At 38.4% G+C, this 21,043-nt stretch overlaps 3 protein-coding genes across 3 annotated transcripts; 1 reads left to right on the top strand and 2 right to left on the bottom strand.

The window, feature by feature from the left end:
• Window positions 1-431: 431 nt before the first annotated feature.
• LOC126747165 (uncharacterized) lies at window positions 432-14,015 on the bottom strand. Its single transcript, XM_050455668.1, is given in 21 exon segments — window positions 432-646; window positions 712-986; window positions 1,081-1,225; window positions 1,287-1,462; window positions 4,780-4,878; window positions 4,880-4,965; window positions 5,031-5,206; window positions 5,266-5,368; window positions 5,371-5,424; window positions 5,481-5,643; window positions 5,645-5,702; window positions 10,522-10,707; window positions 10,767-10,926; window positions 10,979-11,229; window positions 11,288-11,448; window positions 11,506-11,747; window positions 11,804-11,925; window positions 11,972-12,134; window positions 12,190-12,351; window positions 12,407-12,463; window positions 13,865-14,015. Coding segments are annotated over 21 exon segments (3,084 nt in total). The 5' UTR covers window positions 13,926-14,015; the 3' UTR covers window positions 432-462.
• Window positions 14,016-17,728: 3,713 nt separating this feature from the next.
• On the bottom strand, window positions 17,729-18,228 carry LOC126747585 (uncharacterized). Its single transcript, XM_050456322.1, has 2 exons — window positions 18,083-18,228; window positions 17,729-18,022 (listed from the first exon to the last, which is right to left on the bottom strand). The coding sequence occupies exons 1-2, from the start codon at window positions 18,183-18,185 to the stop codon at window positions 17,763-17,765; spliced, it is 363 nt and encodes a 120-aa protein (XP_050312279.1). The 5' UTR covers window positions 18,186-18,228; the 3' UTR covers window positions 17,729-17,762.
• A 2,119-nt stretch (window positions 18,229-20,347) lies between these two features.
• Window positions 20,348-21,043, top strand: LOC126747583 (uncharacterized). The gene is made up of 3 exons (XM_050456319.1): window positions 20,348-20,505; window positions 20,559-20,737; window positions 20,798-21,043. Exons 1-3 carry the CDS (start codon window positions 20,424-20,426, stop codon window positions 21,005-21,007), a joined length of 471 nt encoding a protein of 156 aa, XP_050312276.1. The 5' UTR covers window positions 20,348-20,423; the 3' UTR covers window positions 21,008-21,043.

The following is a 21,043-nucleotide window of genomic DNA, read 5'->3' as shown; positions in this document are numbered from 1 at the left end:
TAATTTTTTGGACCTTTTTATATCTATCTTGCTCTGATTTATTCATTTCTTTCTGGATCTTCTGGAAATTGAGTTTTCCTGGAATGGTTGGGTTAATGTGAGTGACACAGCATCAATTTATCCCATCTTCCTCTGTGATATGTGAAGGAAACAGTCGTGTATATATCAAACATTTTGTTTTTAGGACCTTTTTCTATACCTTGATTCATTTGTTTTTGTCAGGATCTTCTGGAATTATGTTTTTTTTTCATATTCCTTCAGGACAAAAAGGGTGTACCTACCTGACCCTTGCACCAGTACCACAATTATTAATAAAAATACACCCATCGATATGGTACTCATTTTCAGCTAATTTTTCCTCGCAAATTTAACGGTTACCTTCTTTGTTCGATACCATTCTCCCGAAAGTAAATAAAGCACTTTTTTCTTAAAAAAAAAACAAAAAACAATTTATTTCCTAACCTAAGTGAGCGCCTTCATGTCGGTATTGGGCAAAAACAAGGCCAGCACCGTCGCCACCAAAAACACGCCGCCCACATAGAAAAAGGGCGGCTCGCACCCCGCCTCCAACAAATACGGAAACAGGAAGTTCCCCCACATGGCCCCCAGCCGCCCCGTCATCATCCCTAAGGCGATGGCCATTGTCCTAAAAAAAAAACAAACGAAAATCACACTTACACACACACACAGAAGAAAACAAACGCCACTCGCCTTAAACTCGTAGGAAACAAATCGACGGTGACCGAGATCATGACGTTGCAACAGACGGAGGCGCCCCCAATAAAAACGGCGCTCAGCGCCACCGCCGTCGTTTCTGAGTCGGCCACGTAGAGGCACAAGCAAAAGGTCGCCGCCAGCACCATGTACGTCACCAGAATCCGTTTTTTCCCCAAGAACCGGATCAGGAACCCCGCGGAGACGTTTCCCAACATGGCGGCCGTCCCCGGGATCATCGAGTTAATATACACCGCGGCATTGTCTGTGTTCTACATTACAAGAGAGAGAGAGAGAAAAAAAAAAAACACTCAGTTGACCAGAATTATTTGTGGGAGGGGGGGGAGGGGGTAAAAGTCTACTCACGACGAAACAATTGCCAGTGGACTCGTCCACCGCACTCGTATGTGCGAGCATCGTGCACACGCTCGCGGTCTCGTTCGGGTGGGTCACCTTGTAATCGCGCATCATTTGATAAATCTGAGGGAGCCACAGTCGTAACATGTTCTGTCTGGAAAAAAAAAAGGGGTGAAAGTGATTATATATTGGGGTGCTTAAGCCCCGACGTTTACCCCATCAGGACGAAGAAGGTCACCGAGCAGGTGAGGGTGATTTTGGCGAGGTGAGGCGGCAGGAAAATCGGTTTTATTTGTCGCAGACCTTCCGCGAACGATTGGGTGAAGGTGCGTTTCGGGGTGGTTCCGGGGGTGTTTTGGTTCTGTCTGGTCTCGTCCACTAAGTATCGGATCTGGAAAAGGGGTGGGGGATGAAAATTGTGGTTGGTACCGGTGGGTTTTTGGGGGAAAATGAGCTGAAAATGAGTATAATATCGATGGGTTTATTGTGATTTTATTGGAATGTCTTATGGTACTGAAGCGAGGGTGAGTGGTACCAAAAAACTAATTTCACTATTAGCTTCCTGAGAAAAAATGAGTTGAAAATGAGTACCATATCGATTGTTTTTTTTTAAATTTTTAATGGAAACTTCACGGTACTGGTGCAACGATGAGTGGTACCAAAAAACTGATTTCACTATTGGCTTCCTGAGAAAAAATGAGCTGAAAATGAGTATAATATCGATCGGTTTCATGTTATTTTCTTGTAACACTTTATGGTACCAGTACAAGGGTGAGCGGGTACCAAAAAACTAATTTCACTATTGGCTTCCTGAGAAAAAATGAGCTGAAAATGAGTACCATATCGATTGTTTTTTTTTAAATTTTTAATGGAAACTTCACGGTACTGGTGCAACGATGAGTGGTACCAAAAAACTGTTTTTACTATTGGCTTCCTGAGAAAAAATGAGCTGAAAATGAGTATAATATCGATCGGTTTCATGTTATTTTCTTGTAACACTTTATGGTACCAGTACAAGGGTGAGCGGTACCAAAAAACTAATTTCACTATTGGCTTCCTGAGAAAAAATGAGCTGAAAATGAGTACCGTATCGATTGTTTTTTTTTAAATTTTTAATGGAAACTTTACGGTACTGGTGCAACGATGAGTGGTACCAAAAAAACTGATTTCACTATTGGCTTCCTGAGAAAAAATGAGCTGAAAATGAGTATAATATTGATCGGTTTCATGTTATTTTCTTGTAACACTTTATGGTACCAGTACAAGGGTGAGTGGTACCAAAAAACTAATTTCACTATTGGCTTCCTGAGAAAAAATGAGCTGAAAATGAGTATAATATCGATCGGTTTCATGTTATTTTCTTGTAACACTTTATGGTACCAGTACAAGGGTGAGTGGTACCAAAAAACTAATTTCACTATTGGCTTCCTGAGAAAAAATGAGCTGAAAATGAGTATAATATCGATCGGTTTCATGTTATTTTCTTGTAACACTATGGTACCAGTACAAGGGTGAGTGGTACCAAAAAACTAATTTCACTATTGGCTTCCTGAGAAAAATTAGCTGAAAATCAGTACCATATCGATTGTTTTTCTTTAATTTTTAATGAACACTTCATGGTACTGGTGCAAGGATGAGTAGGTACCAAAAAACTTATTTCACTATTGGCTTCCTGAGAAAAAATGAGTTGAAAATGAGTACCATATCGATTGTTTTTTTTTAAATTTTTAATGGAAACTTCACGGTACTGGGTGCAACGATGAGTGGTACCAAAAAACTGATTTCACTGTTGGCTTCCTGAGAAAAAATAAGTTGAAAATGAGTACCATATCGATTGTTTTTTTTTTTAATTTTTAATGGAATCTTCACGGTACTGGTGCAACGATGAGTGGTACCAAAAAACTGATTTTACTATTGGCTTCCTGAGAAAAAATGAGCTGAAAATGAGTGTAATATCGATCGGTTTCATGTTATTTTCTTGTAACACTTTATGGTACCAATACAAGGGTGAGTGGTACCAAATAGATTATTTCACTATTGGCTTTCTGAGAAAAAATGAGTTGAAAATGAGTACCATATCGATTGTTTTTCTTTAATTTTTAATGGAAACTTCACGGTACTGGTGCAAGGATGAGTGGTACCAAAAAACTGATTTCACTATTGGCTTCCTGAGAAAAAATGAGCTGAAAATGAGTATAATATCGATCGGTTTCATGTTATTTTCTTGTAACATTTTATGGTACCGGTACAAGGGTGAGTGGTACCAAAAAACTAATTTCACTATTGGCTTCCTGAGAAAAAATGAGTTAAAAATGAGTACTATATCGATTGTTTTTTTTTAAATTTGTAATGGAAACTTCACGGTACTGGTGCAACGATGAGTGGTACCAAAAAACTGATTTCACTATTGGCTTCCTGAGAAAAAATTAGCTGAAAATGAATATAATATCGATCGGTTTCATGTTATTTTCTTGTAACACTTTATGGTACCAGTACAAGGGTGAGTGGGTACCAAAGAACTAATTTCACTATTGGCTTCCTGAGAAAAAATGAGCTGAAAATGAGTATAATATCGATCGGTTTCATGTTATTTTCTTGTAACATTTTATGGTACCGGTACAAGGGTGAGTGGTACCAAAAAACTAATTTCACTATTGGCTTCCTGAGAAAAAATGAGTTAAAAATGAGTACCATATCGATTGTTTTTTTTTAAATTTGTAATGGAAACTTCACGGTACTGGTGCAACGATGAGTGGTACCAAAAAACTGATTTCACTATTGGCTTCCTGAGAAAAAATTAGCTGAAAATGAGTATAATATCGATCGGTTTCATGTTATTTTCTTGTAACACTTTATGGTACCAGTACAAGGGTGAGTGGTACCAAAGAACTAATTTCACTATTGGCTTCCTGAGAAAAAATGAGCTGAAAATGAGTATAATATCGATCGGTTTCATGTTATTTTCTTGTAACACTTTATGGTACTAGTACAAGGGTGAGTGGTACCAAAGAACTAATTTCACTATTGGTTTCCTAAGAAAAAATGAGCTGAAAATGAGTATAATATCGACCGGTTTCATGTTATTTTCTTGTAACACTTTATGGTACCAGTAAAAGGGTGAGTGGTACCAAAAAACTAATTTCACTATTGGCTTCCTCAAAAAAAATAAGTTGAAAATGAGTATAATATCGATCGGTTTCATGTTATTTTCTTGTAACACTTTATGGTACCGGTACAAGGGTGAGTGGTACCAAAAAACTAATTTCACTATTGGCTTCCTGAGAAAAAATTAGCGGAAAATGAGTATAATATCGATCGGTTTCATGTTGTTTTTTTGTAACACTGTATGGTACCAGTACAAGGGTAAGTGGTACCAAAAAACTAATTTCACTATTGGCTTCCTGAGAAAAAATGAGCTGAAAATGAGTATAATATCGATCGGTTTCATGTTATTTTCTTGTAACACTTTATGGTACCAATACAAGGGTGAGTGGTACCAAATAGATTATTTCACTATTGGCTTTCTGAGAAAAAATGAGTTGAAAATGAGTACCATATCGATTGTTTTTCTTTAATTTTTAATGGAAACTTCACGGGTACTGGTGCAAGGATGAGTGGTACCAAAAAACTGATTTCACTAATGATTTCCCGAGTAAAAATGAGCTGAAAACGAGTACAATATCGACGACTTTTCCCTACAATACTTACCGGATAAGTTTCCGGAGGATTCCCAGTATTGATACTATAAACCTTCCGGAACACCTCCAAGGCCTTCTCGTTCCGCCCGCAGGCCATCAGGAACTTGGGGACTCTCCGGGAAAAAAACTAAAGAGTACCCGCTCAGGAAAGCGGGCAGGCCGGTAATGAGCAAAAACACGTTCCACGAGTGGAAATCTACGAAGAAAACACCAATTTTTTGGTACCTCCCCCCACACATTTACATACGCCCGACCACTGACCTAAATTGACGAGGGTAAAGTCCATGTTCTTGGGCAGTACCAGCCACGCGAGCAGGGGCAGCAGGATGGTGGCGAAACTGTTACAGGTCCCGATGATCATTTGATAAACGGGCCGATATTTGGCGCAATGGAATTCCGATATCCAGCAACTCAAAGCGGCAAACGGACCGTTTATACTATAAAAAAAACCCAAAAGACGCTATTTGGCTTGAAAAATGTCGAAAGTGGTACTCACATGAACCCCTGAAGGTACTTGGAGATCAGTAGTAACGGGAGCCCTTGGGAGAGGGCGCTAGTGAAAACGAACACCGCGTCTATCAAGAACACTCTCACGAGATGTGTCGCCCGAGCACGTCAAACAAAAAACCCCAGACCATGGCGCTGGAAATCATCCCTGGAAACATAAAACGTGTAGTGGGGCATAAGGGATATTTAGAAGGCTCAACGTACCGGCATAAGTAACTGCGTTCAGGAGGCCCTTGTCACTCAAGGAGAGCTCGAGGTCACATTGGGCCGCCACGAAAGTGTAGGACATGGTGGTGGTGTCGAAAACGGCGCATAAGCTCGCGACCATCGCTAAAAGCGCGAGGATGACGTTGTATTTGCCGAAAACCGGTTGCGGTGATCGCCTCCTCGAAGGTGGCCGGCTCCTGGGCGGACACTGTTTCATCACTGACACATCGAGTTCACTTTGTACAGAAACGTTTGAAGAAACTACTTACCCCTTCTGGACAGTTGCTTGACGGGGGAGGTCGCCAGGCTCACCTTCCGACTATCGATAAAATCGATGTCGATCTCCATTATCGATCGATGTGTGTACTGCTGAACCGGTGTAAAGTAAATGGCTGATGACGATCGCCCAAATTATTCTTTTATTTATATTAGCGTAACAATGGGACAGCGACTCACTTGGGTAAACATTTTAACGCGATAAGGAGATCTTATTATGAAAATCAAGGTTTTTTTTGTGCAATAGCACGTCAAAGTTTAACCTGACGATATATGGGAAAACGCAGTTAACCGGTGGGTTTCTGAGGAAAAGTTAGCTGAAAACGAGTATAATGTCGATAGGGTTAAAGGGATTTTGAAAGAAAGTTTGTTGGTACTGCCGCAAGGGTCAATGGTACCGAAAAACTGATTTGGTCAACGGGTTTTTGAGGAAAAATTAGCTGAAAATGAGTATCATGTCGATGGGTTTATCTTGATTTTTAGAAGAGTTTTATGGTACTATTGCAAGGGTTGGTACTATCAAAAAAATTACTTATTCAATGAGTTTCGAAGAAAAAGTTAGCTGAAAATGAGTATAATCTCGATAGGGTTAAAGGGATTTTGAAAGAAAGTTTGTTGGTACTGCCTCAAGGGTCAATGGTACCGAAAAACTGATTTCGTCAACGGGTTTTTGAGGAAAAATTAGCTGAAAATGAGTATCATGTCGATGGGTTTATCTTGATTTTTAGATGAGTTTTATGGTACTGCCTCAAGGGTTGGTACTATCAAAAAAATTACTCATTCAATGAGTTTCGAAGAAAAAGTTAGCTGAAAATGAGTATAATGTCGATAGGGTTAAAGGGATTTTTAAATAAAGTTTACTTTGGTACTGCCGCAAGGGTCAGTGGTACCGAAAAACTGATTTGGTCAACGGGTTTTTGAGGAAAAATTAGCTGAAAATGAGTATCATGTCGATGGGTTTATCTTGATTTTTAGAAGAGTTTTATGGTACTATTGCAAGGGTTGGTACTATCAAAAAAATTACTTATTCAATGAGTTTCGAAGAAAAAGTTAGCTGAAAATGAGTATAATCTCGATAGGGTTAAAGGGATTTTGAAAGAAAGTTTGTTGGTACTGCCTCAAGGGTCAATGGTACCGAAAAACTGATTTCGTCAACGGGTTTTTGAGGAAAAATTAGCTGAAAATGAGTATCATGTCGATGGGTTTATCTTGATTTTTAGATGAGTTTTATGGTACTGCCTCAAGGGTTGGTACTATCAAAAAAATTACTCATTCAATGAGTTTCGAAGAAAAAGTTAGCTGAAAATGAGTATAATGTCGATAGGGTTAAAGGGATTTTTAAATAAAGTTTACTTTGGTACTGCCGCAAGGGTCAGTGGTACCGAGAAATTGGTTTCGTCAACGGGTTTGTGAGGAAAAATGAGCTAAAAATGATTACCATGTTGATGGGTTTATCTTGATTTTAAGAAGACTTTTATGGTACTGCCCCAAGGGTTGGTACTATCTAAAAAATTAATTAAAATATGAGTTTCTGGGAAAAAGTCATCTGTAAATGAGTACCATGTCAGTGGAGTTGGTAAGAATTTAAAAAAAAAAGTTCCTTGGTACTGCTGTAAGGGTTGGTACTATCTAAAAAATTACTTATACAATGGGTTTTGAGGGAAAAGTTAGTTGAAAATGAGTACCATGTCGATAAATTTATCTTTATTTTTTTGAAGAGGTTCGTGGTACTACTGTAAGAGTTGGTACTATTTAAAAAAATATTTTATTAATGGATTTCTGGGGAAAAATTAGCTGAAAATGAGTACCATGACGATGAATTTATCTCGATTTTTCAAAAAAATTCATGGTACTACTGCAAGGGTTGGTACTATCAAAAAATGGTTTAATCAATGAGTTTCTGGGGGAAAAGTCACTGGGATTATAGGAGTTTTTAAAGGATGTTTTTTAGTACTGAAAATAAGTACCATGTCTATTGAATTTTCTTGATTTTTACAATATTTGCAAAACAAGGTACTAACAAAAAAATATTTTATTTAAAAAAAAAATTATCAACATGGTACTCATTTTCAGCTAATTTTTCCTCACAAATCCGTTGACGAAATCAATTTTATGGTACCACTCACCTAGGCACCAGTACCATTAAATTATCTCTAAAAATCACAATAACCCGATTGACATGGTACTCATTTTTAGCTAATTTTTCCTCACAAATCCGTTGACGAAATCAATTTTTTGGTACCACTCACCTAGACACCAGTACCATTAAATTGTCTCTAAAAATCACAATAACCCGATCGACATGGTACTCATTTTTAGCTAATTTTTCCTCACAAATCCGTTGACGAAATCAATTTTTTGGTACCACTCACCTAGACACCAGTACCATTAAATTGTCTCTAAAAATCACAATAACCCGATCGACATGGTACTCATTTTTAGCTAATTTTTCCTCACAAATCCGTTGACGAAATCAATTTTTTGGTACCACTCACCTAGACACCAGTACCATTAAATTGTCTCTAAAAATCACAGTAACCCGATCGACATGGTACTCATTTTTAGCTAATTTTTCCTCACAAATCCGTTGACGAAATCAATTTTTTGGTACCACTCACCTAGGCACCAGTACCATTAAATTGTCTCTAAAAATCACAATAACCCGATCGACATGGTACTCATTTTTAGCTAATTTTTCCTCACAAATCCGTTGACGAAATCAATTTTTTGGTACCACTCACCTAGGCACCAGTACCATTAAATTGTCTCTAAAAATCACAATAACCCGATCGACATGGTACTCATTTTTAGCTAATTTTTCCTCACAAATCCGTTGACGAAATCAATTTTTTGGTACCACTCACCTAGGCACCAGTACCATTAAATTGTCTCTAAAAATCACAATAACCCGATCGACATGGTACTCATTTTTAGCTAATTTTTCCTCACAAATCCGTTGACGAAATCAATTTTTTGGTACCACTCACCTAGGCACCAGTACCATTAAATTGTCTCTAAAAATCACAATAACCCGATCGACATGGTACTCATTTTTAGCTAATTTTTCCTCACAAATCCGTTGACGAAATCAATTTTTTGGTACCACTCACCTAGGCACCAGTACCATTAAATTATCTCTAAAATCACAATAACCCGATCGACATGGTACTCATTTTTAGCTAATTTTTCCTCACAAATCCGTTGACGAAATCAATTTTTTGGTACCACTCACCTAGGCACCAGTACCATTAAATTGTCTCTAAAAATCACAATAACCCGATCGACATGGTACTCATTTTTAGCTAATTTTTCCTCACAAATCCGTTGACGAAATCAATTTTTTGGTACCACTCACCTAGGCACCAGTACCATTAAATTGTCTCTAAAAATCACAATAACCCGATCGACATGGTACTCATTTTTAGCTAATTTTTCCTCACAAATCCGTTGACGAAATCAATTTTTTGGTACCACTCACCTAGGCACCAGTACCATTAAATTGTCTCTAAAAATCACAATAACCCGATCGACATGGTACTCATTTTTAGCTAATTTTTCCTCACAAATCCGTTGACGAAATCAATTTTTTGGTACCACTCACCTAGGCACCAGTACCATTAAATTATCTCTAAAAATCACAATAACCCGATCGACATGGTACTCATTTTTAGCTAATTTTTCCTCACAAATCCGTTGACGAAATCAATTTTTTGGTACCACTCACCTAGGCACCAGTACCATTAAATTGTCTCTAAAAAATCACAATAACCCGATCGACATGGTACTTATTTTTAGCAAATTTTTCTTCCTAAATTCACTGGTGAAATCAGTTCTTTGGTACCACTCACTTATGCACCAGTACCATTACATTTTTCAAAAAAAATCTCTATAAACCCATCAACATGGTACTCCTTTTCAAATTATTTGTCTTCACAAGTCCATTGAAAAATTCATTTTTTTGGTACCACTTACCTATACACTAGTACCATTGAATTTTCCTTAAAAATCACAATAAACCCATCGACATGGTACTCATTTTCAGCTAATTTTTCCTCACAAACTCATTGGTTCAATCAATTTTTTGGTACCACTCACCTAGGCAGCAGTACCATTACTTTTTTCAAAAAAATTTCAATAAACCCATCAACATGGTACTCCTTTTCAAATTATTTTTCTTCACAAGTCCATTGAAAAATTCATTTTTTTGGTACCACTTACCTATACACTAGTACCATTGAATTTTCCTTAAAAATCACAATAAACCCATCGACATGGTACTCATTTTCAGCTAATTTTTCCTCACAAACTCATTGGTTTAATCAATTTTTTGGTACCACTCACCTAGGCACCAGTACCATTGAATTTTCCTTAAAAATCACAATAAACCCATCGACATGGTACTCATTTTCAGGTAATTTTTCCTCACAAACTCATTGGTTTAATCAATTTTTTGGTACCACTCACCTAGGCACCAGTACCATTGAATTTTCCTTAAAAATCACAATAAACCCATCGACATGGTACTCATTTTCAGCTAATTTTTCCTCACAAACCCACTGGAAAAGTCAAATTTCCCAATAACATCAACTTCGTGATCAAAAAACCGATGGTACCACTGTGTTTTAATGGTTCTAAGGCAAATAAAACTCAGGATTTCACACAGTAAAAATTAAAATACGTTTATTCACTTAACCTAAACGCTATGTACAAAATATCACATTTATTGCCGCACTAAAAATATAAAATACCAAACTCGAACACCTAAAGTATGGCGTTATAGCCCCCGTTCCTGGGTACCGCCATACACAGAGCCCCGCTGAAAATCAACAGAAACCCGAACAAATAAACGGGCACGGCGCAGTTCAGGTCCAGGAGGGCCCCGAAAATTAAATTCCCGAAAATGGCGCCCAGACGCCCACTGGTGGCCGTCACGGTCAACGCCAAAGCCCTAAAAAACAAACGACTGTTGGTCATCAGCCTTCAAAAAAAAAAAAATGGCGAAGGTACCTCAAGTTGGTGGGAAACAGGTCGACCACCACGCAAAACAGCACCGACTCCAAAATACTGGTCAAGGCCTCAAAGATGCAACTGAGCACCAAAGTTTGAGCGGTGGTACTCACCCAGTTCAAGGCCAACGCGCTGGTACCGCTCAGCACCAAACTGGACACTAGAAAAATACTGATAAGAAGGAGGAGGGGGGTCAATGGAATAAAACTCACCCAAAACGAACTTCTTCCCGATCTTATACATGAAATAACTCAGGGAGGCTGACACGGGGATACAGCTCAGCCCCACCACCAAAGTGTCCAGGAACACCCTGGATTCTATGTGGGGCTCGCAGGTCGTCTCTTGATAATCCAGAGTGGCATTGGATATTAAACAAACGCTCACCGCGGCACCCGGATTGGTCGCCTGGAAATCGCTCATGCGGTCAAAAAGCTCCGGAAACCACATCACCAACGTGTAGTAGCTAAAAAAGGGTTTCCATAGAGAGTGGGGAGGAGGAGGAGGGTTAAGCGAGAGCTTACCTGGCCATCAGTCCAAAGTCTGCCACGCAAGTGATGCCTAAATACCTCAAGTACTTCGATATGCCCTGGAAAGCTTCGCTACAAACGCTTTCCAGACTGTGCGAGGTGGCGGTTCGGTTGTTGTTCTCCTCCTCCTCCTCCTCGCCCACCAAAGTTTTCACCTGATAACCGGAAGTTTAGTCAATTGTTTTTTGTTTTGGGAAGGATGTGATGCTTACCGGAAACGACCCCTCGGGCAACCCGGTGTTCCAGCGGTAAATTCTCTGGAAAACTTTCCTCGCCTCGACGTATCGACGTTGGGACATGAGGAACTTGGGGGTTTCCGGCAGGAAATAGAGCGCGGCAGCACTCAGACAACTGGGGAGGCTGCACACGAGCACGAAGAGCCTCCAGGGGCTGAACTCGCCCCCCTCCTGGATGATTTCCGCGCTCCTTTTGTTCAAGAGGGTCCAAGCGACCACTGAAAAAAAAAACCCTATTGAAACCTAAATATCTTTCCAATTAATCCGGTCTTACCTGGCAAAATGATTACCCCGATGTTCCAGAAAATCTCCAGTTTGCCTAGGTACTTGTCGCGTCGCTGTGCCGACAAAAACTCCCCCAAGTAGGAAAATATCAGACTGGTGGCCCCTATTATCCTATAAAAATCAGGTTTTAAGGGAACACCCGCTTCGGGATACTTACCCGAACCCGTTGAAGAACCTACAGACCAGGAACACCCGATAGTTGACGGCGAAAGCGGAAATAAGGGCGGCCAGGAAGTCCATCAGCAAGGATATCACTATGGCCCCCTTGCGACCCCTCCAGTTGGCCATGGAACCCCAGAAACAACAGCCCACCAACATCCCTGCAAATAAACCACATCCCTTAATAAACCAACCCTCAAGGCTCTTCTTACTTACCGATCAAAGGGGTCGCAGATAGTCGCCCCTTATCGGCTGAAGTCAACTGAAAATCGCACTTTGCCGAAGGCAAAACAAACGAGAGCGTGGTGGTGCTTATTGCACAGGTGGCGTACACCATGCCGCTTACCATCAGTAAGATCTGCTGGAACTTACCGGAGCCTGAAATGTGATTTTGGAGGTGCTGAAGGGGGAGTAAGGAGGAGGCGAGACTTACCTGCGTGGCCTACGGCCGTTTCGAAATCGGTGCGGCGCTCGTCATGGTTTATCGAGTCTAGAAAAGAAAATTGAGGAGGTCCAGAAGGACGAAACTTTCAGGGTCAATTGGCAATACTCCAAACTTCCTGTGTGCCAAATTTCGAGTTATTAAGTTAAATAGTTTGTGAGTTATTAGGTTTTTAACCAGAAAAAAGTCTTTGAGCTCAGAGGCTCCTCTGCCCAATGAACGTTTAATAACTTTTGACTGATGATGGGTAGAAGGATGAAACTTTCAGGATCGGTTATCAACATTTCAATCTTCCTGTGTGCCAACTTTAGAATTTTTCAAATAAATAGTTTTTGAGTTATTAGGTCTTTATTCAGAAAACAGTCTGGTTTTTGAGTATTGGAACTTTTATCAAAAAAGTGTCTTGGAGCTCAGAGTTTTCTTTGCTCAATGAATCTTCAATAACTTTTGACTGATGATGTTTAGAAAAGCGAAACTTTCAGGATCTGTGATCAACATTTCAAATTTTTCAGGTAAATAGTTTTTGAGTTATCAGGTCTTTAACCAGAAAAATGTCTTGGAGCTCAGAGGCTCCTCTGCCCAATGAATGTTTAATAACTTTTGACTGATGATGGGTAGAAGGATGAAACTTTCAGGATCGGTTATCAACATTTCAATCTTCCTGTGTGCCAACTTTAGAATTTTTCAAATAAATAGTTTTTGAGTTATTAGGTCTTTATTCAGAAAACAGTCTGGTTTTTGAGTATTGGAACTTTTATCAAAAAAGTGTCTTGGAGCTCAGAGTTTTCTTTGCTCAATGAATCTTCAATAACTTTTGACTGATGATGCTTAGAAAAGCGAAACTTTCAGGATCTGTGATCAACATTTCAAATTTTTCAGGTAAATAGTTTTTGAGTTATCAGGTCTTTAACCAGAAAAATGTCTTGGAGCTCAGAGGCTCCTCTGCCCAATGAATGTTTAATAACTTTTGACTGATGATGGGTAGAAGGATGAAACTTTCAGGATCGGTTATCAACATTTCAAGCTTCCTGTGTGTCAAATTTCAAATTTTTAAAATTAATAGTTTTTGAGTTATTAGGTCTTTAATCAGAAAACAGTCTGGTTTTTGAGTATTGGAACTTTTATCAAAAAAGTGTGTTGGAGCTCAGAGGTTTCTTTGCTCAATGAATCTTCAATAACTTTTGACTGATGATGCTTAGAAAAGCGAAACTTTCAGGATCTGTTATCAACATTCTAAGCTTCCCGTGTGCCAAATTTCAAAATTTTCAGATAAATAGTTTTTGAGTTATCAGGTCTTTAACCAGAAAAAAGTCTTTGAGCTCAGAGGCACCTCTGCCCAATAAATCTTTAATAACTTTTGACTGACGATGTCCACAAGAACGAAACTTTCAGGACGATTTCTACTATAACTATAAACTCACTTCAGACAGAAAACAAAAGAACACTTACCTATCTCTAGATCCGTGTCGATAAACACTCCGCTATTATACAAAATGTTATTAGGGGGCATCCTTATCTCTTGGACATTAAACGCGCACTGAACGATTTATAAACAAAAACTAAAAGACTATCGGAATATTACCCCGATAAACGATAATAAATAAATAAATTAAAAAAAAAATACGTTCACTTGTTTATCGTTACAAGGGAATTTTTATGAAAAATTCGGATCTACAAGGTGATTTTTCCATGTGGGTCAATGCCGGTTTGCTCAGTCCGAGGGGTCAAGATCGGGGGGGTCGGACGGCTCTAGCGACGCTCTGAGGAGACCTACAGACACGAAACTTTCAGGGTGTGTCTGAGTTAGTCCAGGCTTCCTGTGTACCGAATTTCAGAGTTTTAGGTTAAGTGGTTCTTGAGCCATTGGGGTTTATATGAGAAAAGTGTCTTGGGCCTCAGAGGCTTTTGTGTTCAATGAATGTTTTATAACTTTTGACTGATGATGTCCACAAGATTGAAACTTTCAGTATTAGTTGTCAATATTCCATGTTTTTTGTGTAAAAAATTTTAAAGTTTTAGGTTGAATAGTTTTTGAGTTATTGGGAGTTTTATCGAAAGAGTGTCTTCAAGCTCAGAAGCTCCTTTGCTCAATGAATGTTTTCTAACTTTTGACTGATGATGTTTAGAAGGATGAAACTCTCAGGATCTATTATCAATGTTCCAGGCTTTCTGTGCACCAAATATCAATTTTTTAGGTTAAGTGGTTTTTGAGTTATTGGGACTTTTATTGAAAGAGTGTCTTCAAGCTCAGAAGCTCCTTTACTCAATGAATGTTTTCTAACTTTTGACTGTTGATGTTTAGAAGGATGAAACTCTCAGGATCTATTATCAATATTCCAGGCTTTCTGTGCACCAAATATCAATTTTTTAGGTTAAGTGGTTTTTGAGTTATTGGGACTTTTATTGAAAGAGTGTCTTCAAGCTCAGAAGCTCCTTTGCTCAATGAATGTTTTCTAACTTTTGACTGATGATGTTTAGAAGGATGAAACTCTCAGGATCTATTATCAATGTTCCAGGCTTTCTGTGCACCAAATATCAATTTTTTAGGTTAAGTGGTTTTTGAGTTATTGGGACTTTTATTGAAAGAGTGTCTTCAAGCTCAGAAGCTCCTTTGCTCAATGAATGTTTTCTAACTTTTGACTGTTGATGTTTAGAAGGATGAAACTCTCAGGATCTATTATCAATATTCCAGGCTTTCTGTGCACCAAATATCAATTTTTTAGGTTAAGTGGTTTTTGAGTTATTGGGACTTTTATTGAAAGAGTGTCTTCAAGCTCAGAAGCTCCTTTGCTCAATGAATGTTTTTTAACTTTTGACTGATGATGTTTAGAAGGATGAAACTCTCAGGATCTATTATCAATATTCCAGGCTTTCTGTGCACCAAATATCAATTTTTTAGGTTAAGTGGTTTTTGAGTTATTGGGACTTTTATCGAAAGAGTGTCTTCAAGCTCAGAAGCTCCTTTGCTCAATGAATGTTTTCTAACTTTTGACTGTTGATGTTTAGAAAGATGAAACTCTCAGGATCTATTATCAATATTCCAGGCTTACTGTGCACCAAATTTCAATTTTTTAGGTTGAGTGGTTTTTGAGTTATTGGGACTTTTATTGAAAGAGTGTCTTCAAGCTCAGAAGCTCCTTTGCTCAATGAATATTTTCTAACTTTTGACTGATGATGTTTAGAAGGATGAAACTCTTAGGATCTATTATCAATATTCCAGGCTTTCTGTGCACCAAATATCAATTTTTTAGGTTAAGTAATTTTTGAGTTATTGGGACTTTTATCGAAAGAGTGTCTTCAAGCTCAGAAGCTCCTTTGCTCAATGAATGTTTTTTAACTTTTGACTGATGATGTTTAGAAGGATGAAACTCTCAGGATCTATTATCGATATTCCAGGCTTTCTGTGCACCAAATATCAATTTTTTAGGTTAAGTAATTTTTGAGTTATTGGGACTTTTATCGAAAGAGTGTCTTCAAGCTCAGAAGCTCCTTTGCTCAATGAATGTTTTTTAACTTTTGACTGATGATGTTTAGAAGGATGAAACTCTCAGGATCTATTATCAATATTCCAGGCTTTCTGTGCACCAAATATCAATTTTTTAGGTTAAGTAATTTTTGAGTTATTGGGACTTTTATCGAAAGAGTGTCTTCAAGCTCAGAAGCTCCTTTGCTCAATGAATGTTTTTTAACTTTTGACTGATGATGTTTAGAAGGATGAAACTCTCAGGATCTATTATCAATATTCCAGGCTTTCTGTGCACCAAATTTCAATTTTTTAGGTTAAGTGGTTTTTGAGTTATTGGGACTTTTATCGAAAGAGTGTCTTCAAGCTCAGAAGCTCCTTTGCTCAATGAATGTTTTCTAACTTTTGACTGATGATGTTTAGAAGGATGAAACTTCCAGGATCTATTATCAATATTCCAGGCTTTCTGTGCACCAAATATCAATTTTTTAGGTTAAGTGGTTTTTGAGTTATTGGGACTTTTATCGAAAGAGTGTCTTCAAGCTCAGAAGCTCCTTTGCTCAATGAATGTTTATTAACTTTTGACTGATGATGTTTAAAAGGATGAAACTCTCAGGATCTATTATCAATATTCCAGGCTTTCTGTGCACCAAATATCAATTTTTTAGGTTGAGTGGTTTTTGAGTTATTGGGACTTTTATCGAAAGAGTGTCTTCAAGCTCAGAAGCTCCTTTGCTCAATGAATGTTTTTTAACTTTTGACTGATGATGTTTAAAAGGATGAAACTCTCAGGATCTATTATCAATATTCCAGGCTTTCTGTGCACCAAATATCAATTTTTTAGGTTAAGTGGTTTTTGAGTTATTGGGACTTTTATCGAAAGAGTGTCTTCAAGCTCAGAAGCTCCTTTGCTCAATGAATGTTTTTTTAACTTTTGACTGATGATGTTTAGAAGGATGAAACTCTCAGGATCTATTATCAATATTCCAGGCTTTCTGTGCACCAAATTTCAATTTTTTAGGTTGAGTGGTTTTTGAGTTATTGGGACTTTTATCGGAAAAAATGTCTTGGAGCTCAGATGCTCCTTTCCTCAATGAATCTTTAATAACTTTTGACTGATGATGCTTAAAAGGATGAAACTTTCGTGATCTGTTACCAGTATTCCCGACTTCCTGTGCCCAAAATTTCAATTTTTTTAATTAACTAGTTAGAGAGATTTTAAAATTTGAATTTTACAGAAGCGGTGTTCCCCCCTCGCCCCTCCAACCCGCCCAAGTTAACGGCTGATAACTTTGGACTGACGAGGCCTATACGGATGAAACTTTCAGAGTAAGTAATGAACATACCGAGCTCCTTGTATAATAAATTAAATTTTTTTTTAAAAAAACCCCGTTTGAGTTATTGGCGCTGTAAAACCCCCAATCCAGTCGGACTATCAAAAGTTCAACTTGGCGACCGTCTGCCATAATGCGTATGCGATTTTATATATTTTTTTTACAATTAAATGCGTAATAAATAATTCATTTATTTATATTTCTTTAAATAAACAAATGACGGGGAAAAAACAATCGAAGACCAAATAGAGCCGAGACTATGGTGCCTTCGGTCAGACCACACTACAATCGCCCAGACACGTTTTAATATTGAATATTACGTTCGGTAAATCATGGGGCCACTATTGGGGGGAAATGCACCAAAAATTTGGGTACAATACAGTGGGACAAGTTGCAAACGTTTATTTATACCCAAACGCTTGCTATAAATAAACGCCCTTATCGCAGCAAGTGCGTCATTAAAAAAAAAAACAACCGCGAATCATTCATTCTGTGAGTGAAATCTACACAGGCACGGTGGGTCAAAAATCTCCATTTATTACGTAGAAAATCAGTCGTCGAGTCCCACGGGACCCTCGTAAACCATGTTGGGCTCGTTGGCGATCAGCACCTCCTCGTAAACCTGCAGGGGCACGAAATTCTTCAGGGGCGGCACCTGCGGGGGCGGCAACTGGTCAAACGGTTCCCTCACTTTTCGGTTCTGTAACATCAACAGGATGAACCACATGTAGTCGCTCCTGATCACCATTTGGTCGCACGTTTTGTCCATGTGGTTCAGCTTGTCAAACCACAGTTGGATCACTTTACGTTCTGAAAGTTTAATTAATTAATTTATGTATTAATTAATTAATTAGCGGCGTAGTTAATTACCGTTTTGAGGGAGGAATTGCTGTAGGGTCTGGGCGATTTTGCTGTTGTAATGGAAATGTTCGTTCAGGGCTATCATGGAGTTTTTTCCAGGCATTCCGGCCATTGTTTAGGGGGTGCGGTTTTGAAGTTTCAGGGTTGGCAGCTGTTAACCCCTTTTGGGGGGGAGAGAATGGTCAGGAGTTCATTGATTGACTTTTTCTATGAGAGGAACGTTTTTACTGTAAATAGGCCAAAAATCATTAAAATATGTGCAGTGGATCCAGAGTTATTGATAGTCAAAGTTCCTCTAAAAAAAAAAATTGTCCAATGGGATTTACTGAATTTTTCTTCTGGTTTAACCACAATTAGGGTACGTGTACTCCAATTTTCTGTAAGAGGATTGTTTTTACTATAAATCAGCAAAAAATCATGAAAATCTTTGCAGTGGATCCAGAGTTATTGATAGTCAAAGTTCCTCAAAAAAAAAAAATTTTGTCCAGTGGAATTTACTTGATTGTTGTCCCAGTTTAACCACAATTAGGGTGCGTTTACTCCAATTTCCTGTAAGAGGATTGTTTTTACTATAAACCAGCAAAAAATCATGAAAATCTATGCAGTGAATCCACAGTTATTGATAGTCAAAGTTCCTCCAAAAAAAAATTGTCCAGTGGGATTTACTGAATTGTTCTTCTGGTTTAACCACAATTAGGGTGCGTTTACTCCAATTTCCTGTAAGAGGATTGTTTTTACTATAAACCAGCAAAAAATCATGAAAATCTATGCAGTGAATCCACAGTTATTGATAGTCAAAGTTCCTCCAAAAAAAAATTGTCCAGTGGGATTTACTGAATTGTTCTTCTGGTTTAACCACAATTAGGGTGCGTTTACTCCAATTTCCTGTAAGAGGATTGTTTTTACTATAAACCAGCAAAAAATCATGAAAATCTATGCAGTGAATCCACAGTTATTGATAGTCAAAGTTCCTCCAAAAAAAAATTGTCCAGTGGGATTTACTGAATTGTTCTTCTGGTTTAACCACAATTAGGGTGCGTTTACTCCAATTTCCTGTAAGAGGATTGTTTTTACTATAAACCAGCAAAAAATCATGAAAATCTATACAGTGAATCCACAGTTATTGATAGTCAAAGTTCCTCCAAAAAAAAATTGTCCAGTGGGATTTACTGAATTGTTCTTCTGGTTTAACCACAATTAGGGTGCGTTTACTTCAATTTCCTGTAAGAGGATTGTTTTTACTATAAATCAGCAAAAAATCATGATAATCTATGCAGTGCATCCAGAGTTATTGATAGTCAAAGTTCCTCAAAAAAAAAAAATTTGTCCAGTGGGATTTACTTGATTGTTCCCCCAGTTTGACCACAATTAGGGTGGGTTTACTCCAATTTCCTGTAAGAGGATTGTTTTTACTATAAATCAGCAAAAAATCATGAAAATCTATGCAGTGGATCCACAGTTATAATTAGTCAAAGTTCCTGAAAAAAAAAATTGTCCAGTGGAATTTACTTGATTGTTGTCCCAGTTTAACCACAATTAGGGTGCGTTTACTCCAATTTCCTGTAAGAGGATTGTTTTTACTATAAATCAGCAAAAAATCATGAAAATCCTTGCAGTGGATCCAGAGTTATTGATAGTCAAAGTTCCTCAAAAAAAAAATTTTGTCCAGTGGGATTTACTTGATTGTTCCCCCAGTTTGACCACAATTAGGGTGCGTTTACTCCAATTTCCTTTAAGAGGATTGTTTTTACTATAAATCAGCCAAAAATCATTAAAATCTATGCAGTGGATCCAGAGTTATTGATAGTCAAAGTTCCTCAAAAAAAAAAAATTGTCCAGTGGAATTTACTTGATTGTTCTCCCAGTTTAACCACAATTAGGGTGCGTTTACTCCAATTTCCTGTAAGAGGATTGTTTTTACTATAAATCAGCCAAAAATCATTAAAATCTATGCAGTGGATCCAGAGTTATTGATAGTCAAAGTTTCTCTAAAAAAAATTTCGTCCAGTGGAATTTACTCGATTGTTCCCCCAGTTTAACCACAATTAGGGTGCGTTTACTCCAATTTCCTGTAAGAGGATTGTTTTTACTATAAATCAGCCAAAAATCATGAAAATCCATGCAGTGGGTCAAGAGTTATTAATAGTCAAAGTTCCTCTAAAAAAAAACTTGAATGATTTTCTTCCACTGCCTAAAATCAGGTTTCCCTCCTAAAGGGTCCAAATTCCTCGCCTATCCATAAAAAACAAAAGAATTTCCGCACATCCCCCTGCCTCACCCCTCATCAAACAATTGACCACCAGCCCTTTTGACATCTGACACCCCCACTCCCTCAAAATTATCAGTCAAAATGGCCGCCACCGGATCGGACGCGAACTTCTTCTTCAACAGCATGCTGGCCAAGGCGTTGGTGCAGCTGATCCCCAGCCACGGTAAGCCCTTCACCTCCTTCCGCCCCAAAATCACCCCCCTGCCCCTTTTTTAGAAAAGAAGCCCCTAAGGGTGTGGTTCAGTAGACTTTTGGAGCTAAATAAAACCGTCAAAGAGGTGGAGATGCGGGACGAGTACATGTGGTTCATGCTGATGATGTTGCAGTGCCAAAAGATCCGGGAACCGTTCAATCATCCGCCCCCGTTAGAGATCGAGCCCTTGAGGGATTTGGTGGTGAGCGAGAGGGAGTCATTTGTTTTAATAGGGTGGGTTAAAAAAAACAATTGATTGTAGGATCCGAAGGTCTACGAGGAAATTCTGGTGGCTAACGGAGATACGATGCAATGGTTGGACAGGTCGAATCTGAACAACGAAACCGCCCCCGAATACGGTCCGGAGCGGTTCAAAGCCTCCGCCCCCGCGAAATTTTACGATAATCAACCCGTGCCCCACGAGGGGGTCGTTTGTTATATAGCGGCTTTCAGTGACCAACGTTACCCTTAAATTTTATACTTTCGAAATAAAATGTTTAGTTGATCA

This window comes from Anthonomus grandis, chromosome 19, assembly GCF_022605725.1.
Source record: "Anthonomus grandis grandis chromosome 19, icAntGran1.3, whole genome shotgun sequence".
In the NCBI taxonomy this organism is placed as follows: Eukaryota; Metazoa; Arthropoda; class Insecta; order Coleoptera; family Curculionidae; genus Anthonomus; species Anthonomus grandis.
This window is presented reverse-complemented; position numbering and strand designations above follow the sequence as displayed.